We start from the raw sequence: 17124 nt of genomic DNA, 5'->3' as shown, positions 1-17124 counted from the left end.
GATGTGTTCCAGAGCTGAAGGAAGCTCGGGGTGAGATTGTTAGACGAAGCCAGACTGAACACAGATCAGCCATCTGTGGCAAACATGCAAGGCTGATGGCGAGGAAAGAGTTTCCCGAAGACAACAGAAACAAATTTTTATTCTTATTTTTTATATTATTTAATAGTCTTTATTTTTCAGACATTTTACAAAACACTTATTTGCTGTCTCGATAGGATGCAAGAAGCCCAATACTGCATTCATGTCTATCCTCAGTATGAAGCTACAACTAGCTGGTTTAGTTTAGCATGAAGTGGTACCGGGGGGGGGGGGGGGGGGGGGGGTCTCCAAAAAGGATGGTTTACGTGCATTTAACCACAGCCCGCTCACTGGTTCAGTAGAACTCATAAAACAGAAACCAGAGCACTTCCAGTCCCATTTTGTTGTTAACACGAACAAATAAGGTTCCAGTAAGGATGGCTTATCTCTTTCAACCATCTGAATGCACACAATGATGAAACACACTCTCTAGTTTCCGCATTTCTCCTTGAGTTCCTCCACCACAGCAACATATTTGGCCATTGCTTCCTCTTTGGACAGACCTGTCGATCAGGAAACAGACACAAAGGAGAAAGTAGTTTGTTACTATGAAAAATGTGACATTGCTGAGATTTGTTTTCAAAGGCTTCATATTTCTGACCTTTCCTTGCATTCCATGCATCCCACTTTGCTTTTCCTGTAAAGTCAAGGAACCCTGGACGCTCTGTGAAAATAAAAGTAACTGTGAGTTAGTCACATTTTTTTGATGCTTTAATAATAAAAGTGATATATGGAAATAAATTGCAGAGGCTCCACAATTCAATTCAATTCAGTTTCATGTGTATATATATATATATATATATATATATATATATATATATATATATATATATAAATCCCCACTCGCCCCTGTGGGCGGTCAATCCTTTAAGCTCGGGTCCTCTACCAGAGGCCTGGGAGCTTGAGGGTCCTGCGCAGTATCTTAGCTGTTACTAGGACTGCGCTCTTCTGGACAGAGATCTCTGATGTTGGAGCCACTCGCCTGGCTTGGGAGTCACTGCACCTGGTGCTCCGATTACCACGGGGACCACCGTCACCTTCACCCTACACATCGTCTCGAGCTCTTCTCTGAGCCCTTGGTATTTGTCGAGCTTCTCATGTTCCTTCTTCCTGATGTTGCTGTCATTCGTAACCACTACATCGATCACTACGGCCGTTGTCGTGCCAAAGTAGGTATCCCCAAAAGAATTTGTTTCCCCTGTGCTGGGAGCACGCAGGAAGTACTGATGTTTTCATTTTGTGAAAAAGTGAAATTAGTATTGTTACATTACCATTCAGTTTGAGGGTTACAACAGAAAATTATATATTTATTGCTCATGGGGTATCAGATGGGATTATTTTAACAAACCATTAACATTTTGGCTGATAACTATTTTTATTCTCCTGTAACTTTACTATATAAAGAGCTAAATCCTCCAAAGTTTCAGGAGTAATGCGTCATAATAAAAAGTTTTTGTGAACTAAAAATCAGCAATGTGGGATACTGTTTGTCCGTGATTTACACATGGGGAACAAATTGTGGCAGGATCAGCCTGATATTATTTGTATCCCACTATAACTTTGTTGTATAAAGAGCTAACATCTCAAAAATGTCAGGAGTAGTTAGTCATTATAAGAAGTGTTTGTAAACTAAAAATCAACAATGTGGGATGCTGTTTGTCCGTGATTTGGACAGTCCAGCGTGTGCTCCCGATGCAGGGGAAACAAATTCTGTCGGGGATACCTAGTTTGGCGCAACACCTGGCATGCCTTCATATTTATCTGTCTCGCTCATATCTGCGGTTGGCTCGCTTAGCATAGGGGGTCTAGCCTTACTCTCAGAAAAATTATGGTTCTTAAATGGTTCTTTAAAGAACCATCATACGTCAAAGAACCTTTTTATTTTGTAGATGGTTCTTTAGCTATTACAAACGGTTCTTTAAAGAACAAAAGGTTTCTTTATCCTTAGCTATCTAAGTTTAATGGTGTAAAATGGCATAAATATTTATTCACTATAATGAGGGTGTGAATCACACTGTGTGTTTTGTTTGTGTGCATGTGTGTGCGAAGGGGGAGGGCGGGTTACCTGGCAATTGCCCTTTAAGAGCAGATGGTAGGAAACTGAATATTCAAATAAAAGTTAGAAATACTTGCTTAAAAATATACTGGTGGCAGGGGTGGGGGCCAAAGCCTAAAGACCCTACCCTCCCACCCTCCCACACCCCTAACACCGCAAACCCATTGATCACAAATTATGTGGTGATAGAATATGGAATTTATTATTAAGATGTTTATGAATATGGTGAGTTAACAAACAGTAGACACAATACACACATTCAAATACTGTACTTTAGTTTAAAATTTTAATAAAGTATTACTATTTTCTGCTTCAAGGTATTACTTTTGAGATTATTATACATATTAGAAAATATAGCATAATGATAATACTAGTTATTGTAAACTTTACAAACCACCCAGCACTATGTAAAGTCTAATTATAAAATACAAGTAAATAACAATTGCACAACAGAATGTCAATGTAATGAACACACTGTTCATTACCAACACACATACTTGGTTTTGACAAAGCACACTGCTTAGGTAAATGATCTGAGTATTTGTTCATTACTGAGCAATTTGTTAATATGTGTTTCAAGCCAAACAACAGGTTTTATATATATATGTGTGTGTGTGTGTGTGTGTGTGTGTGTGTGTGTGTGTGTGTGTGTGTCTTTATGAGCAAGAAAAGCTCTAAAACTTATTTTTAAAAACTACAGTTTAAAGTCTAAAAATTTATGCCCTTGATCATATTTGCCTATTTTCCAGTAGGCAGTGTTGGGGAGTAACGGAATACATGTACCGCCGTTACGTATTTAAAATACAAAATATGAGTAACTGTATTCTGTTACAGTTACCGTTTAAAAAGGTGGTATTTAGAATACAGTTACTTTGTTGAAATAAATGGATTACACGGCGGTACTTCCCTGTTTCATATTGTGGCGGGTCAGGACTGTTTGGGTTTTGTTTGACAGCTACGTTCTGTTGTTCTAGGCAGCAGCGTTACGGTTGCCATGGTTACAGGGTGACGCTCTCTCTCTCTGCATGTTTCCTGGGTGAGAGAGGCCTTTTTGTTGTTGTTGTGCTAAGCTAATAGGGAGAATGCTACCGGTATAGCGCTAAAGAATGTAGCATCATAGGCAGTGTAGTCCGTGCTGCAGGGAGAATGGACTGCTGTACCCGTTATGTGTCTGTGAGAGAGGGAGGGAGAAAAAGTAAAAGTACGAGCTGTCATCGAGCAAAAACGGGAGCTGGAAGCATGTAAATATAATAATAACCACTGCAGCCAAGAAGAGTGCCTGACGAGCCCAGTTGTAAGTAAGCTATTAAGACTCGACTGTACACTGTGTTCCTGTTTTCCTCCAAACAATAACTTTCGTTGGAGCAGCCTTTCAACGCCTCTCTCTGTCTCTCGCTAGCAAAGTTGACCCAGACAACAAAGTAAAGCTAGTTTTCGGCTATGAGCCTGACACGAACCCGACGTATTAGCCAGAGGTCCCTTTACTACGGTTCGGAGCCGCGGACCATCAGTAACAGTAATAAATCACAGCAATAGTACATTCATGTAGTTGTAAACAGCATGATAATATATTAAGTAATCCAAAGTATTCAGAATATGTTACTCTCATTGAGTAACGTAACGGAATACGTTACAGAATACATTTTGGGGCATGTATTCTGTAATCTGTAATGGAATACATTTTAAAAGTAACCTTCCCAACACTGCCAGTAGGCCATATTATAGTCTTCACCGGGCCAATTCTGGCCCCGGGCCCTATGTTTGACAACAAAGGTGGAGATTAAAATAATCAGCATAATAAGTCCTTTAAGGTATCAGGGGTTTAAAAATATATATATCGTTTGAGATATACATCAGAAGTTAAAAAAAAACTTGTGGGAACTTATTCAGCAAATCACGCAGGACTCGTCAAACCTGATTTTTCTCACCCGTCTCCGCTTTTGCACATGCACAGGCAGTTAGTGGCTCCATATGTCAAACACACACACGCCACAGTCACGCTACTCACCTGTGTTAATATCACCGACTGTAGCTTGCTTATATAAGCCGTACAGATCGCCCATTTCTTGCTGGTTCGGTTTCTGCTTCAGAACCTTCACCTCCTCTACCGCTTTGTCAAAGGCCTCCTGGTTAGGACAAGTCACAGCATATCCTCAGATCATATCCACTCGCCCATCTTCACTATCACCTGAATGCTCTTCTCAGTGCTTATAACCAGGAACGAGTTTAAACTTAACACCTCGTTACAACTACAAGAACCTGTCGAGCTAAACGGTCTGGTTCCTGCCTCCCCCACCAAAAAATCCTCTTTCCAGTCCCTGTGATTTATACGTAAGTCAACATTACAGAGAAATCACTTAGAAACAATGTTAATATTTTAGATAAGATTCCAGGAAAGTTTTAAATACTAAAGAGGTCATACTTACAGTCATGACTGCAGTGGGGCACACCTTTGCTCCTGTTCAAAGGCCTGCTCGTCCAACTCGCTGCAGTTGTGTCAGCTGTGCTGTGATTTGCTGAGAGAAAGGAAGTGGGAGGGTTTATGGGATTTCTTGGGAGGGGGTGCGGAGGGGGGGTTGGTATTGATTGGATACCAAGTAAATACAGTCACTGTTGCCAGTGCCGATACCAATTCCGATACTTTTAACCTATAAAGGCAGTTTACAGTCATGATTTATGAGACTGATCGTCATCAATTTGCTAATTCTAGACACATTTTAATGACCACTAGATCACTGTGATTTTTACTTTCATCAATAACTAGTTGGTAAAACACACCTTTAAGCTTATCATGTGTTTTGAAACTTGGTGACCTGGAATGTAAACATATCTGTCACTGATGCACTAAAGTAGACAATTAAAACAAAGTATTGATTGTCATTTCATAGTGTGTGTTTGAGGCGTGTATTTTTAATTTCCATAACCAATTTTTTTTAACAGATATCAGTGGACAACATGCTGATCTTGAAGCATAGAAACAAAATATCAATCAGATACTAATATCAGTGTCAGTATCAATACTTGTACTGATACTTATAATTGGATCGATCTATCCACATCTACTCTCCAGTATGAATCTGTGAGATATTTTACACCCACTATAGCAAACCTATATATGTTATATATATTATACTTATAAACGTTTCTGCAAAAGATCTAATCGTTACATGTCAAGGGAGTGGTTTTTGTGTGACAGTAGAAAAAGTCACCACAAGAGGGCAGCACGCACATATTAATCTATGTGCGCTTCTTCCAGTCAGTCCTGCTGAACAGAGCTGTTGTGGTGGTCCACCTTCATCAGCAGGAAATGTGGATTTAAAGGCATATTTTAGTTATGATAATAACTAAAATATCATATAAACACACATAGAAACTCAGTACCTGGCCACTTTATTAGGTACAGTTTGCTGTTGCATGGTTAGACTCCCTGTTGCCATCAGCACTGGCTTGATTCTTTGTGGCACATAATCAACAAGGAGCTGAAAATATTACTCTGTCAGCAGGTTGTTCATGATGTGACTCTCTCTTTCCACTACATCCCAAATATCCTCTACTGGACTGGGATCTGTTGACTGAGGAGGCCATGAAGTCGGGGGAAAAAATCCAAAGGACAAGTCTTGCAAGACAATAGAAAAAGTCACCACAAGATGGCAGCAAGCACAAAATGACATATTCGGCTGTGTGTGTGTGTGTGTGTGTGTGTGTGTGTGCGTGTGTGCAGATTTGGTGGCATTAAGTGTAATATTTAAAACATGAAGATGATTTATTTAAATCCAGAAGCTAATCTAATCTGAAGAACTCCAAAAACGACGACAAACACCAGAGATGTGAAAGCACGCTCTGTCATAGAAAACTTTATTCCATGTTTTATAAATTAACACTTGAAATTCAATTCAATTCAATTCAATTTTATTTATATAGCGCCAAATCACAACAAAAGTCGCCTCAAGGCGCTTCATAGATACAGAGAAAAACCCAACAATCATATGACCCCCTATGAGCAAGCACTTTGGCGACAGTGGGAAGGAAAAACTCCCTTTTAACAGGAAGAAACCTCCATCCAAATCATCATGTTGTCACGACGACAAACACAGACTTAACACATCCAGCATATAAATGAAAATCTCTGGCAAGAGCAGAAAAATGAGAGTGCACATAGGGCTGATGTACAAAGGTGTTGTTTTGGGAGTTTTTTTAATGAAGAAAAAGTGTTTAAGTTGGTTGAAGAGTCAAAACTTCCTTTTTAATCCGTTTTTATTTTTCCGCTCCGCCTTCTCCATATGACAGATCATTTAGAACATGTGAAAGACTTCTTCATTTTGTGCCACGCTTCCTAACAGAGCATTACACCTGAAATTGCATTTGTTTCTACATGCAGATATATCCACTTAAAATGAATCTGAGTTTTCAAACTATTTTCAGTTTGGTGTGTAACAAGTATTAATGTCACACGATGCTTGGTTACATTTAAACTATGGCCTCTTACCTTACCCAATATAAGCTAGCTGTACCTTAGTTTAGTGTCAGGACTGTCACCTGACATGAAGTAAGCGTAAATAAATAATTTCTTATTTAGATTTATCCAACTCCAGTTGGATAAACAGTAAAACAGTGAATGACAGTAAAATATTGTAATACAGCTTCTTAACTGAAATATTACTGCCTGTGTTGGTGTTTACTTCATCAGAGTGGGAGAAAAAAAAAGCAGCAGAAACATCTGACATTTTACATCAGAATAAGTCAGAGGCCGTGGTGAGATTCCCCTGAGCGAGATGGCAGCAGCAGACGTGCATCTCGCTGGCCTGGATGCTGCATCTACGTGCATCGATCTGGAAAATGAGCAGTTAGCACCTCTAGGTTACGACAAGGCAGGCGGCTTATCCGTTTGAGAAAATGGCTTAATTCAAACATACGCACTCGTGTCAAATATTGTGAAAAATAGTGATTATGATGATATTCAGTGTTTAAATATTATAGTTTAATATTTTACTGTTGCAGTGTTTCTCTGTAAAGGAGAGGATTCAAAACATAGTGTCAACTCTGGGAAGGAGTTTTTCTTTAAGATATGCCTTTCCCAAAAACAAATTGTTTTAACACAGTGCTGATCACTGTCAAGGGAAGAAAAGGAGAAATTAGAAAAGAAAACCTTCAAATGACTTCAAATAGAAACAGATCTGTACAACACAAAATGCTCCTAGAGAAGAATGCAGACAGCGTGAGGAAAGCCAAGCGCACTTCTGATGCTCATAGTAAACCTCATTTAAGCTCGACTATCAGCTGTAAGGTTACAGAGGCTGTTTTGATTGCACAAATACTGCTCTTCAGTTTTGGATCAACAGAAAAGAAAGAGATCGATAAAACACTTTAAACGTTAACTAAGTAGTCTAACTACCAATGCATCGAGCAGTAAAGGTGGCACCACCGCTCTAAAAATCTCAAAGAGTCTTCCAGCTAATTGTTGAAGAGGATCCTCTCTGAACCGCCTCAAAAGGCCAGAGATGATCCTCCAAAGTGCTCAAAGAGTGTATAAATCTTTTATCCTCTATGTGCTTTATATTCATGAGTCTGGGTTTTCCATGCACGCTGCTGAAAACGGTGCTTCTCACACATTGCTGACATTCTCCAGCCCGTTGCGGCAGTCGTCGTCTGGCAGGATGAAGCGGATGTGCCGGCTCTTCTCCCAGCCGCGGCGGATCTGCCCGAGCCGGTGGCCCACGCAGGGCAGGAAGAGGGCCACGCGGCCCAGCAGCACCGCGAGGGGGAGAATGAGGACCAGGAGGAAGGTGGGAGGCATGTAGAAGTGGTACTGGGCCGAGAGGAAGGCGCGGTTCCAGCCGAAGATGAGGGTATGGAGGGTAGCCATGGATAAGGCGCAGTAGCCGAGTGTGGACTGCAGGAGGCAGAATAAAGGGGATAATACCTTTAATAAAATCTTACAACACTGATTGCATTTTTTTACCTTCCTTGTGTTGACAATTAAAAAAAATGCAATATTAAAATCGCTGTTTCCATCATAGATTTAAAAATTAGCAACATTTTAGTTAGCACACTTTTTAATCGAACTCTACTGGTTCTACTGGAAGTTTCTTCCTGTCAAAGGGGAATTTTTCCTCCCCAATGTTGCCAACTGCTTGCTTATATGGTGGTCGTCTGGCTGTTGGTGTTTTCTCTCTGTTATTGCAGGTCTTTACCTTACTTAATATAAAGCGCCTTGAAGCAAATGTTGTGATTTGGTGCTATATAAATAAACTTAAATTGAACATTTGCGTATAACTTTTAAAGGTATATACTGTATATACCTTTCAGCATTCATGGTGCCTTTACAGACGTCCAAGCTGCCAATCAAATAGGCACTGAAACACTGCCGTACCATCAGTCATGCAGGCTTTTGAACCAAGTGCTGATAAAAAGCCGGGTAGTTCTGCTTTGTATAAAAGAGCTTAGGTCCTTAGACAGCAGCAGCATTTCTGAATCATGTTAACATACGAGTTCCTCTTTGTTTGACAGAGCTTTCAAGTGTTTCTGAGCTCATGCATTCATTTCAATGACAGACACGTGTCTGTTTTATTGCAGTGCCTCCCAAGGGCCAAAGGATCACAGGCATTAATAAATGATTTGTCCCTCACATACAGAGACTCTGTAGATGATCAGATATTCAAGGAATTCATAAATTTATGTTAAGGGATATTATTCTAAATTATTCTTGTTCCACAATTCGTAGATGCAGTTTCTTCGCAGATTAATGACACTCTGCCAACCTTTACTTCTAATAAGCTGTTTTTAGTCGCACTCATGTTGATGACCTGTTGCCAGTGAACCTAATTAGTTGCAAAAAACATAATAGATCTATTGAGGCTGAAACTTTTTACAAGGGATATCCCTGAAATTTAAATATAATTCAATTCAAAAGCAAATACGTAAAAGAAAAAGAGTGGTGGGATGGTCGGCGACAAAGACTCATGTAGCAGTAAGGGTTAGCCTGAGACTAGAGGCTGTTTTTGACCGTAAAACTCATCGTGCAAGGGCAGACGGGAGGGTGGGGGGTCGTTAGAGAGCCAAAGGCGGCTGCAGGTTTCTGCTATGAATCCTTCCACAGGTTCACCAACAGAAACAGTGCTCTCCAAGTGCTCCTGTAGTCAGCACAGCTCGAGGCGAATTAAACACCAAGTGAGTTGCAATGGCAAGAGATGAATAATTTTCTATTTATATCATGTGACATCCTGCAAACTTCAAAGTTTGCTTGAGTTTATCCTCACTGCTGAAAGCAATGACAAATTTATTGAAATATGCATAAATTCAGTGCTTAAACACACATACTAAAAATTAAACCATAAAAAACACATTATTTTTAAACCCAGAACATTTTTTTTGCATTTGTGTCACCTAAAACAGTGATTCCCAAAGTGTGGCCAGCTCTGGTGGACTGTAACGGTACTGCAGGCAAGCCACATTAATAACAAACAGTCCCGATCAAAAGATGTTTTCAATAAATTGCATGCTAAAAAATATGTTTTGTCTCACTCCCATTTCTTCTAGTTGCATGTTGAAGCTCTACTTGGAACTTTGTTGAGATTCAACCTGGCAAAATATGATTTTTTGCCATTTTTCAAGTGCTCTTAAATTTTTGATTGGGACTGAAAGTCGAAATTCCTTACGCATAGGTTTATTTGTTTGTTTTTTTGTTTTATTTGAAAAAGAACACAGTGCAAAATTAACATAAAGGCTGCCATGATGCATTGTAACACTGTTATCTTACAGCTAATTTGCATCTGCAATCCCTTGGCAGGTTACATATTTACATACATTTATTTATTAAAAAAGGGAATTTAAACTGGTAATAGGAGGTGGTTAGCCTGAGATATTACTCATTACTATGACCTAAATTTACTGCTCTTATATTGAAGTTAGTGTCCCAGTGACAGGTGGGTCACACATTGGGCTTAACAATTTGCATATGCCTGGGTAACAGCAGCAACTTATAAATAGACTGGTTTACATATAGCATTTTTCTGCTCTACCCGAGTACTCAGTATACTTTACATCTAAAGCACCTAAAATATTAGCCAGCTGAGAACTGATAAAGCAACTCAATGCCACCACAATTGACTATATAATCTATATAAATGAAACAGCTAGATCACTCAAAGATTCCTTAATTGTCCGAGAGCGCCCACACTGAAGCAGAAACTAAAAAAAGACCCCAAAAACAGTTGCTAGCTCTGACAGTGTTTATGCATTTAAAAAAAAGGAGAGAGAGAAAAAAAAACACACAAAAACAAAAAAATTGTGCACCCATGCTGTTGACAACAAGTCCAGAAGTGCTTTCATCGCACAAACTGTTGACATGTGACTAATCTGAAGGCCACCGAATTAAAGGAAGATGAAATGGGAAAAGTGGCACAAGCAGACTTCACGTCCTGGAAAACTGGAGGCCATTGGGAGGGGGGGAGGGGGTAAGGAGAGGAGAGGAGAGGAGGAAGTGTGTACAAACTGAGTCACAACCCTCCTAACGGCTTTGTCACAGCACAAGTTTAACAGCAAATCTGGGGCAGCTGCGGGACTGCAAACACTAAGAGTCAGTGTTTGTATATGTGTCTTACTGCCACACATTCACTATGTGGTGTAAGAGACAAAGCGTGCATCTGTCTGCACATCAGAGTGACGCCTGTCTGTTCGTATGCGTGCGACTCAAACGTCCTGCCTGTCTCCAACGTCTTTGACCATCATCCTACAAGCACGCAGAACAAAAACATTTGACAGCACATGCTAGCATGAAGTATCTGGCTGAAGTATGTGTGGGTGCGTACCTGAACGAAGGTGAACTCCCTCCAGTTGATAGTGCTGGCCACTGAGGGCAGCGAGGTGACAGCCAGCAGAGAGAGCAGCCCGAGAGCCATGATGCCCACGGACAGGTACAGCTCCATCCTCCAAACTTCCTCCCCAACCCACGAATCTGGGTGGCCAGCATTCACCTGCGTAACAAGCAACATTGATAGACATGCAGTCAATGAAAGGGTAACAGCAACATATTCAAGAGCATGACAAAAATGTGAAACTGACAACTGCCTTTTCAGATCCTTTAACTCTCAAGTGCTAAAGAAGTGTTGAAGAAAAGCACTTAAAAAGACGGTACAAACATCCTTCAACCATGTTCTGATTGCTGATGTTGCATAGTTTGTCCATCAGGGGGCGCTTTGTAACTTCCCCATTTGCCACAAACAGAGCAACCAGCCTACCTGGGCAGATAATAACCGAGTAACCAATGACTATCTGTTATTATAAATAAATAAGGATGTTCATGAATGTTTCGTGTGTTAGAGCCCTGACTTTAGTCCAGGAGATGAAGCTTAAGGTTACGAGGAAGATTGCATCTTATTAAGATGCAGATGGTGTCACTTTTGCATTTTCATTTCTTTGGTGAAGAGGACTCCTCGTCCAACAATAAAACGTAGGCCTGATGTAAGATGCAGACACAAATTTAGATGTCCCCTCTTCAGCACAAAAACGCCTATGCGTTCCCTTCTCCTCTGCCTTGGGCATATTTGGCTAGAGACTAGCACAAAGGGAGACGTCCTTCCTGGTCATTGTATTCAAATGTGATGGGGGAACATTGTTGCTTCCACAAACCGCACACCCACTGCTATGTATTTTAACAAATTAAATATAAGTTTACCAGAATATATGCGTTTGTTGGAAAATTTAATTACAGACTATGTATATTTATTCTGTATATATATGTATATTATATTTATTCTGTCCTGTTTGTTAGACTCATGGAACATCTGAACCGACACCTCTCTTCTTCTTCTTCATCTAACCTGTTCATAGGCCTTGTTGATCAGCTGGAAGCGGGCGGACTTCCTCATGGGAAGACACAGACTATAAATCGCATGTAGAACTGCACACAGGAAGCTGCACAGCCCAAACTGCTTCCTCTGGATCAACCAATGGTCCAGCCAGTTAGGAAAGCGGTTGTACTTGGTGCCCCACCACAGCTGGAGGAAGGTGGCAATCAAACCGGGCAGGTAGACCAGTGATAACATCACCAAGGCGACACATGGGAAAGTGACATTCACAATCTCAATGGGCAACTTGTATAAATTGTTCTTCTTCGCCATCACGTAGGGATGCAAGACATCACGGACGGAGTTATACAGGTAGAAGAAGACAAAGAGGGCCAGAGCGCAGATGATGGGGGTGCGCCAAGATGGAAACAGATACAGCGGGAGGTTTTCGATCTCTAGTGAAGAGGAGAGGAGGCCCATGTCAACAGGGATGAAGCCCATCCTGCGGCAAAGCTGCATCACAGAGCTCTTGGCATTTTGATCGTCACTGCAGAGGAAAACCTGGAGAAAAAGACGACATGTTTAGAGGCTAGAAACCGATTTCATTTGAAACCACATATACCACCAGACCTCCATGAATGCGAATAGTCTTAGAGTGGTGATGACGTCCCCTACCTGTCGGCTCCCATCCCGTGGTCCTGCCTGTAGCGTCCAGGCTGATATGGTATTAAACCCCTTGACCACACAACTCTCAGGAAATAGATCAGCCAGCTGTTGGGCATTGGAAGGCCCTTCTTGCTTGATTTGCAAACCGTTGCTGACATCCACGAGAGTCTTTCCAGCTAGTGCTGGCTTCAGGTGGACCAATGTAGAGTGGTGCTCAGGGTACACGGCAACAAAGAGCAAGTCTGCTTGGTTTGCAGCCTCCATCTGCGAGGTCACCTGATGGACAAAGACAGAAATGTTCACGCTCGATATAGATATCAAAACTTTCCCTTATATTTAGCTTATTTCATTAGTTGATTTCCTCGTATTGTTAAATACAGCCTGGTCAAATATTAGTAAAACGTAGCATAGCATAGACCTCTGCTTACAGTATTTACACTAAGCATCTCCTTGACCCTAATACATACTTGGCTCTAAAAACACACGTCTGAACGTGACAGATAAATTGTATGTTTGAATTAAAACCCTGTAGCTCACCGCTGTCAGTCTCAGTTAAATGCACAGTTCCCATTAACCACAAACTATGTTTACTGAAAACAACCATGAAAGAGAACAAAAAAAAAAAAAAAAACCTCCAAAAAGCTTTTTTGGGATTATTTGAATTTCAAACTCAAATAAGACAGGAAGTCCTCTCTTGCAGCTTCCAAATGAATAAACAGGCAGTAATAACATATGCTATTACAGTTCTGTTTAAAACTCTTCAAGACAGACCTTCTTGTAGTTATTAAAAGCAGTCTTAAGCAAGAGTTCTCCAGATTTTCTGAATGTCTATCAAATCCTTTCTTTGGACACTGGTTTGACAAAATCGATGACGTTATGAATTTAAAGAAGTTTAAAAAGCATCTGAATGGCAACAACTTCATTTGCCAGCAATGATCCCAAACACAGTGCTAAAGAATGCTTGAAAAGAGGAACATACAATTGAACACTATCAGTCATGGTCTCGTGTCACGGTTTGGGTGAGACATGAGACCATGGCTAAATGGATCTACTGTAATTTTAGTCAGTGCTGTTTTTGGCAGTGCAACAATAACGTCTATGACAATCATGGAGTGTCCTCCCCAGACCTCAACATTATTGAAGCAGTGTGGGATCACCTTGACGCCAGCGAACAGATGAAAAGGTAGCCAACATCCAAAGAAGAGCTTTGAAAGTCCTTAAAGAAGGCGATTTAAAGAAATGACAAGAAAGCTGCAGGGTTGTTTTTTGTTTTGTTTGTTTGTTTGTTTGGTTTTTTTTTGGGGGGGGGGGGGGTAGCATTACTAGGATGAATGTATGTGTGTGGTTTTTAACTGTGCTTTGACCATGTATTAAACACTCCATGTGGCAAAGGAGCATATCATTACATACACGTCTTACTTAAATTCCCAACTGCTATTTCTGACCCTATATTCACACATGAGCTTTTAAGGCAACGTTAAAGGTTATTCAGCTGTTACACATTTCATCACATGGCTTAACTCCAAAGAAGAATTGACCCTTAGATTTTTTTGTCCCCTGTGGCTTCGAGGTGCCTATACTGAGCTGAAAGCACACTGGTAAAAGGCTCCACACTGGTGACAGTAGTGGAAGTGGATCTAGTCAGATAGTGTGTGAGACCTAACATTGACATGAGACCATAACTCGAGCCATCTTACGGATTTTAGTCAGCAGTTTTTTGGCAGAGCAACAATAAAGTTTACAACATAGCCCAACTCTAACTTCCAGGTCCTATAAAAGACAGGTTGATTACTGAGCATGAATTCTAGGAGGCACTAACACTAAATGAGCAAAACAAATGATAAGGGGATATTGGACCTTGGTGCAGCCTTTCATCTCAATTTAAGCCAACCTTTTTCTGATTGGCTGCCCTTCACTAACAGAAGGGTTTTAACAGCAGCTGAGTGGGGCTTTCTGCGCTGACTACCAGAGTCACTCACACCCCATAAGAGTAAAGACAACTGTGTTAAACTGAGCCTTGAGAGAAGACTTAAATTGAAGCTGTTGGCTGAGAGGGGTTACTTGAACGCATTTGATATAAGCCACTGTAAGCATGTGAAAAACATAACAATAGCACTCTCTGTTCCTCATCCATATTTGTATGCCTGTGGTGAAGAAACCTTAAAAAATTATTCAAGCTGCAGATGGGAACTTAATCAGGGGCTGACAAGAAGCCATCTTGTGGTGCAAATGTATTGTGGCACAGGCTGATGGATTGACTGCTGTATGCTCCTCCCATACTGCCTCTCATCTTCTCTCAATCAGCTGAGATTATCTAGTAGCTATGTTTATGAGGTAAAGCAACAACATCCATTATCACTGCTGGGGGAAAAGTCAAAGGAATGTATAATTACCACCAGAGGGACGGAAACAAAAACACCAATTACACTGTGAGTGTGAACGTGAGTGTCAGTGTCGCTGCATATGTCACCTCCGCCTCTTCGGGGAACAGAGCCGCGGAGCGCGCGGGGGTTCGGCTGCCCACCACAACCTGATAGCCAGAGGCCACCAGCCTTCTGGCCAGAGAGCGGGAGAAGTCGCCGGTGCCCAGGATGCCAATCAACAGGGTGCTGGGCTTCAGCATGGAGGCTTCAAGGTGTCTGGAGCCCCCAGCTCTTTCTCGGATTAAAGGCCTCGCCATATCATCAGGCATAGTGCACTGACAAACCAGCAGAGAGAGCAGCAGATGAGACCTAAAACAAACACGAATCTTAATAACAGAGTTACAACAGGTTGAATTTAACAGTAGCTTTCTAGCTGCACCTTTGCAGAGCACACATGTCTAATACCCATTATCTGTGAATCTCAGCTGGCATGTCCTAGATCCACAACTCTGCACTATCAAAGCAAAGTTACTGTCCAATAATAGCGTAAATGGATGTTATGGCAGCCCAAATATAGCAACTGCGAATTTTGCTGCTACTACTGGACACGCTGACTAAAGAAATTACATTGAAAACAAAACAAAACAAACACACACATTTAACCCAGGAGGCTCAGTGTTGCCAACTTAGCGACTTTGTCGCTATATTTAGCGAGTTTTCAGACCCCCTAGCGATTTTTTTTAGAAAAAAAAGTCGCTAAAAAAAAAAGACGTGAAAGACATTACAAAAATAATAATTGCTAAAAGAAATTTAATTTGTAGTTCTAAATAAATTCTAAATGCATTTAGGACGTTTTTTGCTTACTTTGTCTCGTCCACGATGTTATTTCTCTCTCCAGCAGCGTAGGTTACAATTACATTAGCATGACCAATTATGCAAATTATGTGATGACGTCAGTTAGCGACTTCTAGCGACTTTTAGGACAACCAATAGCGATTTTCCTTACTGAGGAGTTGGCAACACTGAGGAGGCTTTCAGTTGAATTGTTTCAACTTTACTGAAACACGTTTGGCGCGTTTGATGGGATTATCACACGCGGAAGGATTCGAGAAAAATATGAAAACACACTTTGAAGCACTTTAATAATCATTTAATGATCACAGTGATACATGCCGAATTTATTTTAAAAAGCCAATACTTCACAGGCTGTCTCGGTTAATGTTGTAACTTTTGCTAAAAGTGGTTCGGAGAACGATAAGAACTTAAACAGACTGAAATCCACACAGACTCTGGCATGAAAACGGAAAAGAGGATAGAAAGCTACTTTGCTTGATGCCCTTGAGTCAACTCGGGGAAACTTCGTCTCCGAAGAAAGTTACACAAGACAACGCAGGAAAAACGAAGACGAGTATTTTGGTAAAATTAAAGCTTGTCTGACATAATACGTCGTCTGTGAATACTTACAGGCACACTGTTTACTCGCGTGTAGGTGTTCAGGCTCCACGCTTCCACAGAGCTTTCTGTAAACTGGAGCCTTTCTTCCTGATAAGATGACGCGGGCGATAAAGCCACGCCCCCACGTGTGTAAGCGAGATAAAGCAGCGTAACGGGCTCCATGATATTTATTACGCGTGTGATTTCTGCACTTAAAGGGGCGGGTTAACACCACAGTAAGCATGAGCACTGCACACAGTAAAGACAAAGTGGCTGTTACTCCATTTCCATAATTAAGAGGAAAAGTTATGCGTTTTTCTCTTAATTATGACGTTTGAGAAATGAAAAGTTTATCATCCTTAACAGGGGGTGTGTGCATGGGCTGGCACTACCCCCACTGGAATTCTTCTGGTGCCCCCAGATTACTGCTATGGGGTCTTTAAGTGATGATGCGATGAATCCGGCTCCCGGGCACAAACTACTTTGCATTTAATAAGACTGAGAACCTTCACAGACATAATAAGGCTGTTGTGTTTTTAACATGTTTTAGTGCTTGTATCTTGTTATACTTAATCTTAACAAGCCCCTAAAACAAATCAAAAACAAAATCGGCCTCTCTCGGTTTTTATTACCACTATTCATCTTAAAGCTCAATTTTTAAAACCTTACGATGTAACTGCAGCTCATCCCATGAAGCAGTATATTAATGACTAACCTCATATTGTGGATGGATTATCTCAGT

General features: G+C 40.9%; 2 protein-coding genes across 3 annotated transcripts; both read right to left on the bottom strand.

The window, feature by feature from the left end:
• Positions 1-126: 126 nt before the first annotated feature.
• LOC146492032 (acyl-CoA-binding protein-like) lies at positions 127-4670 on the bottom strand. Its single transcript, XM_085150859.1, has 4 exons — positions 4561-4670; positions 4143-4260; positions 680-742; positions 127-581 (listed from the first exon to the last, which is right to left on the bottom strand). Exons 1-4 carry the CDS (start codon positions 4564-4566, stop codon positions 508-510), a joined length of 261 nt encoding a protein of 86 aa, XP_085006985.1. The 5' UTR covers positions 4567-4670; the 3' UTR covers positions 127-507.
• Positions 4671-5287: 617 nt separating this feature from the next.
• Positions 5288-16506, bottom strand: LOC146492031 (metalloreductase STEAP3-like). 2 transcript variants are annotated; one of them, XM_085150854.1, is made up of 6 exons: positions 16413-16506; positions 15056-15283; positions 12595-12861; positions 11953-12480; positions 10942-11106; positions 5288-8024 (listed from the first exon to the last, which is right to left on the bottom strand). In XM_085150854.1, exons 2-6 carry the CDS (start codon positions 15275-15277, stop codon positions 7737-7739), a joined length of 1470 nt encoding a protein of 489 aa, XP_085006980.1. In that variant the 5' UTR covers positions 15278-15283; positions 16413-16506; the 3' UTR covers positions 5288-7736. The 2 variants fall into 2 exon arrangements, with proteins under 2 accessions (XP_085006980.1, XP_085006981.1); XM_085150855.1 differs by having other exon boundaries at positions 5289-8024; positions 15056-15317; positions 16413-16499.
• Between the last annotated feature and the right edge of the window lie 618 nt (positions 16507-17124).

Source organism: Neolamprologus multifasciatus, chromosome 23 (assembly GCF_963576455.1).
Source record: "Neolamprologus multifasciatus chromosome 23, fNeoMul1.2, whole genome shotgun sequence".
NCBI lineage: Eukaryota > Metazoa > Chordata > Actinopteri > Cichliformes > Cichlidae > Neolamprologus > Neolamprologus multifasciatus.
The sequence above is the reverse complement of the archived record's forward strand: the minus strand, read 5'-3'. Positions and strand labels throughout refer to the sequence as shown.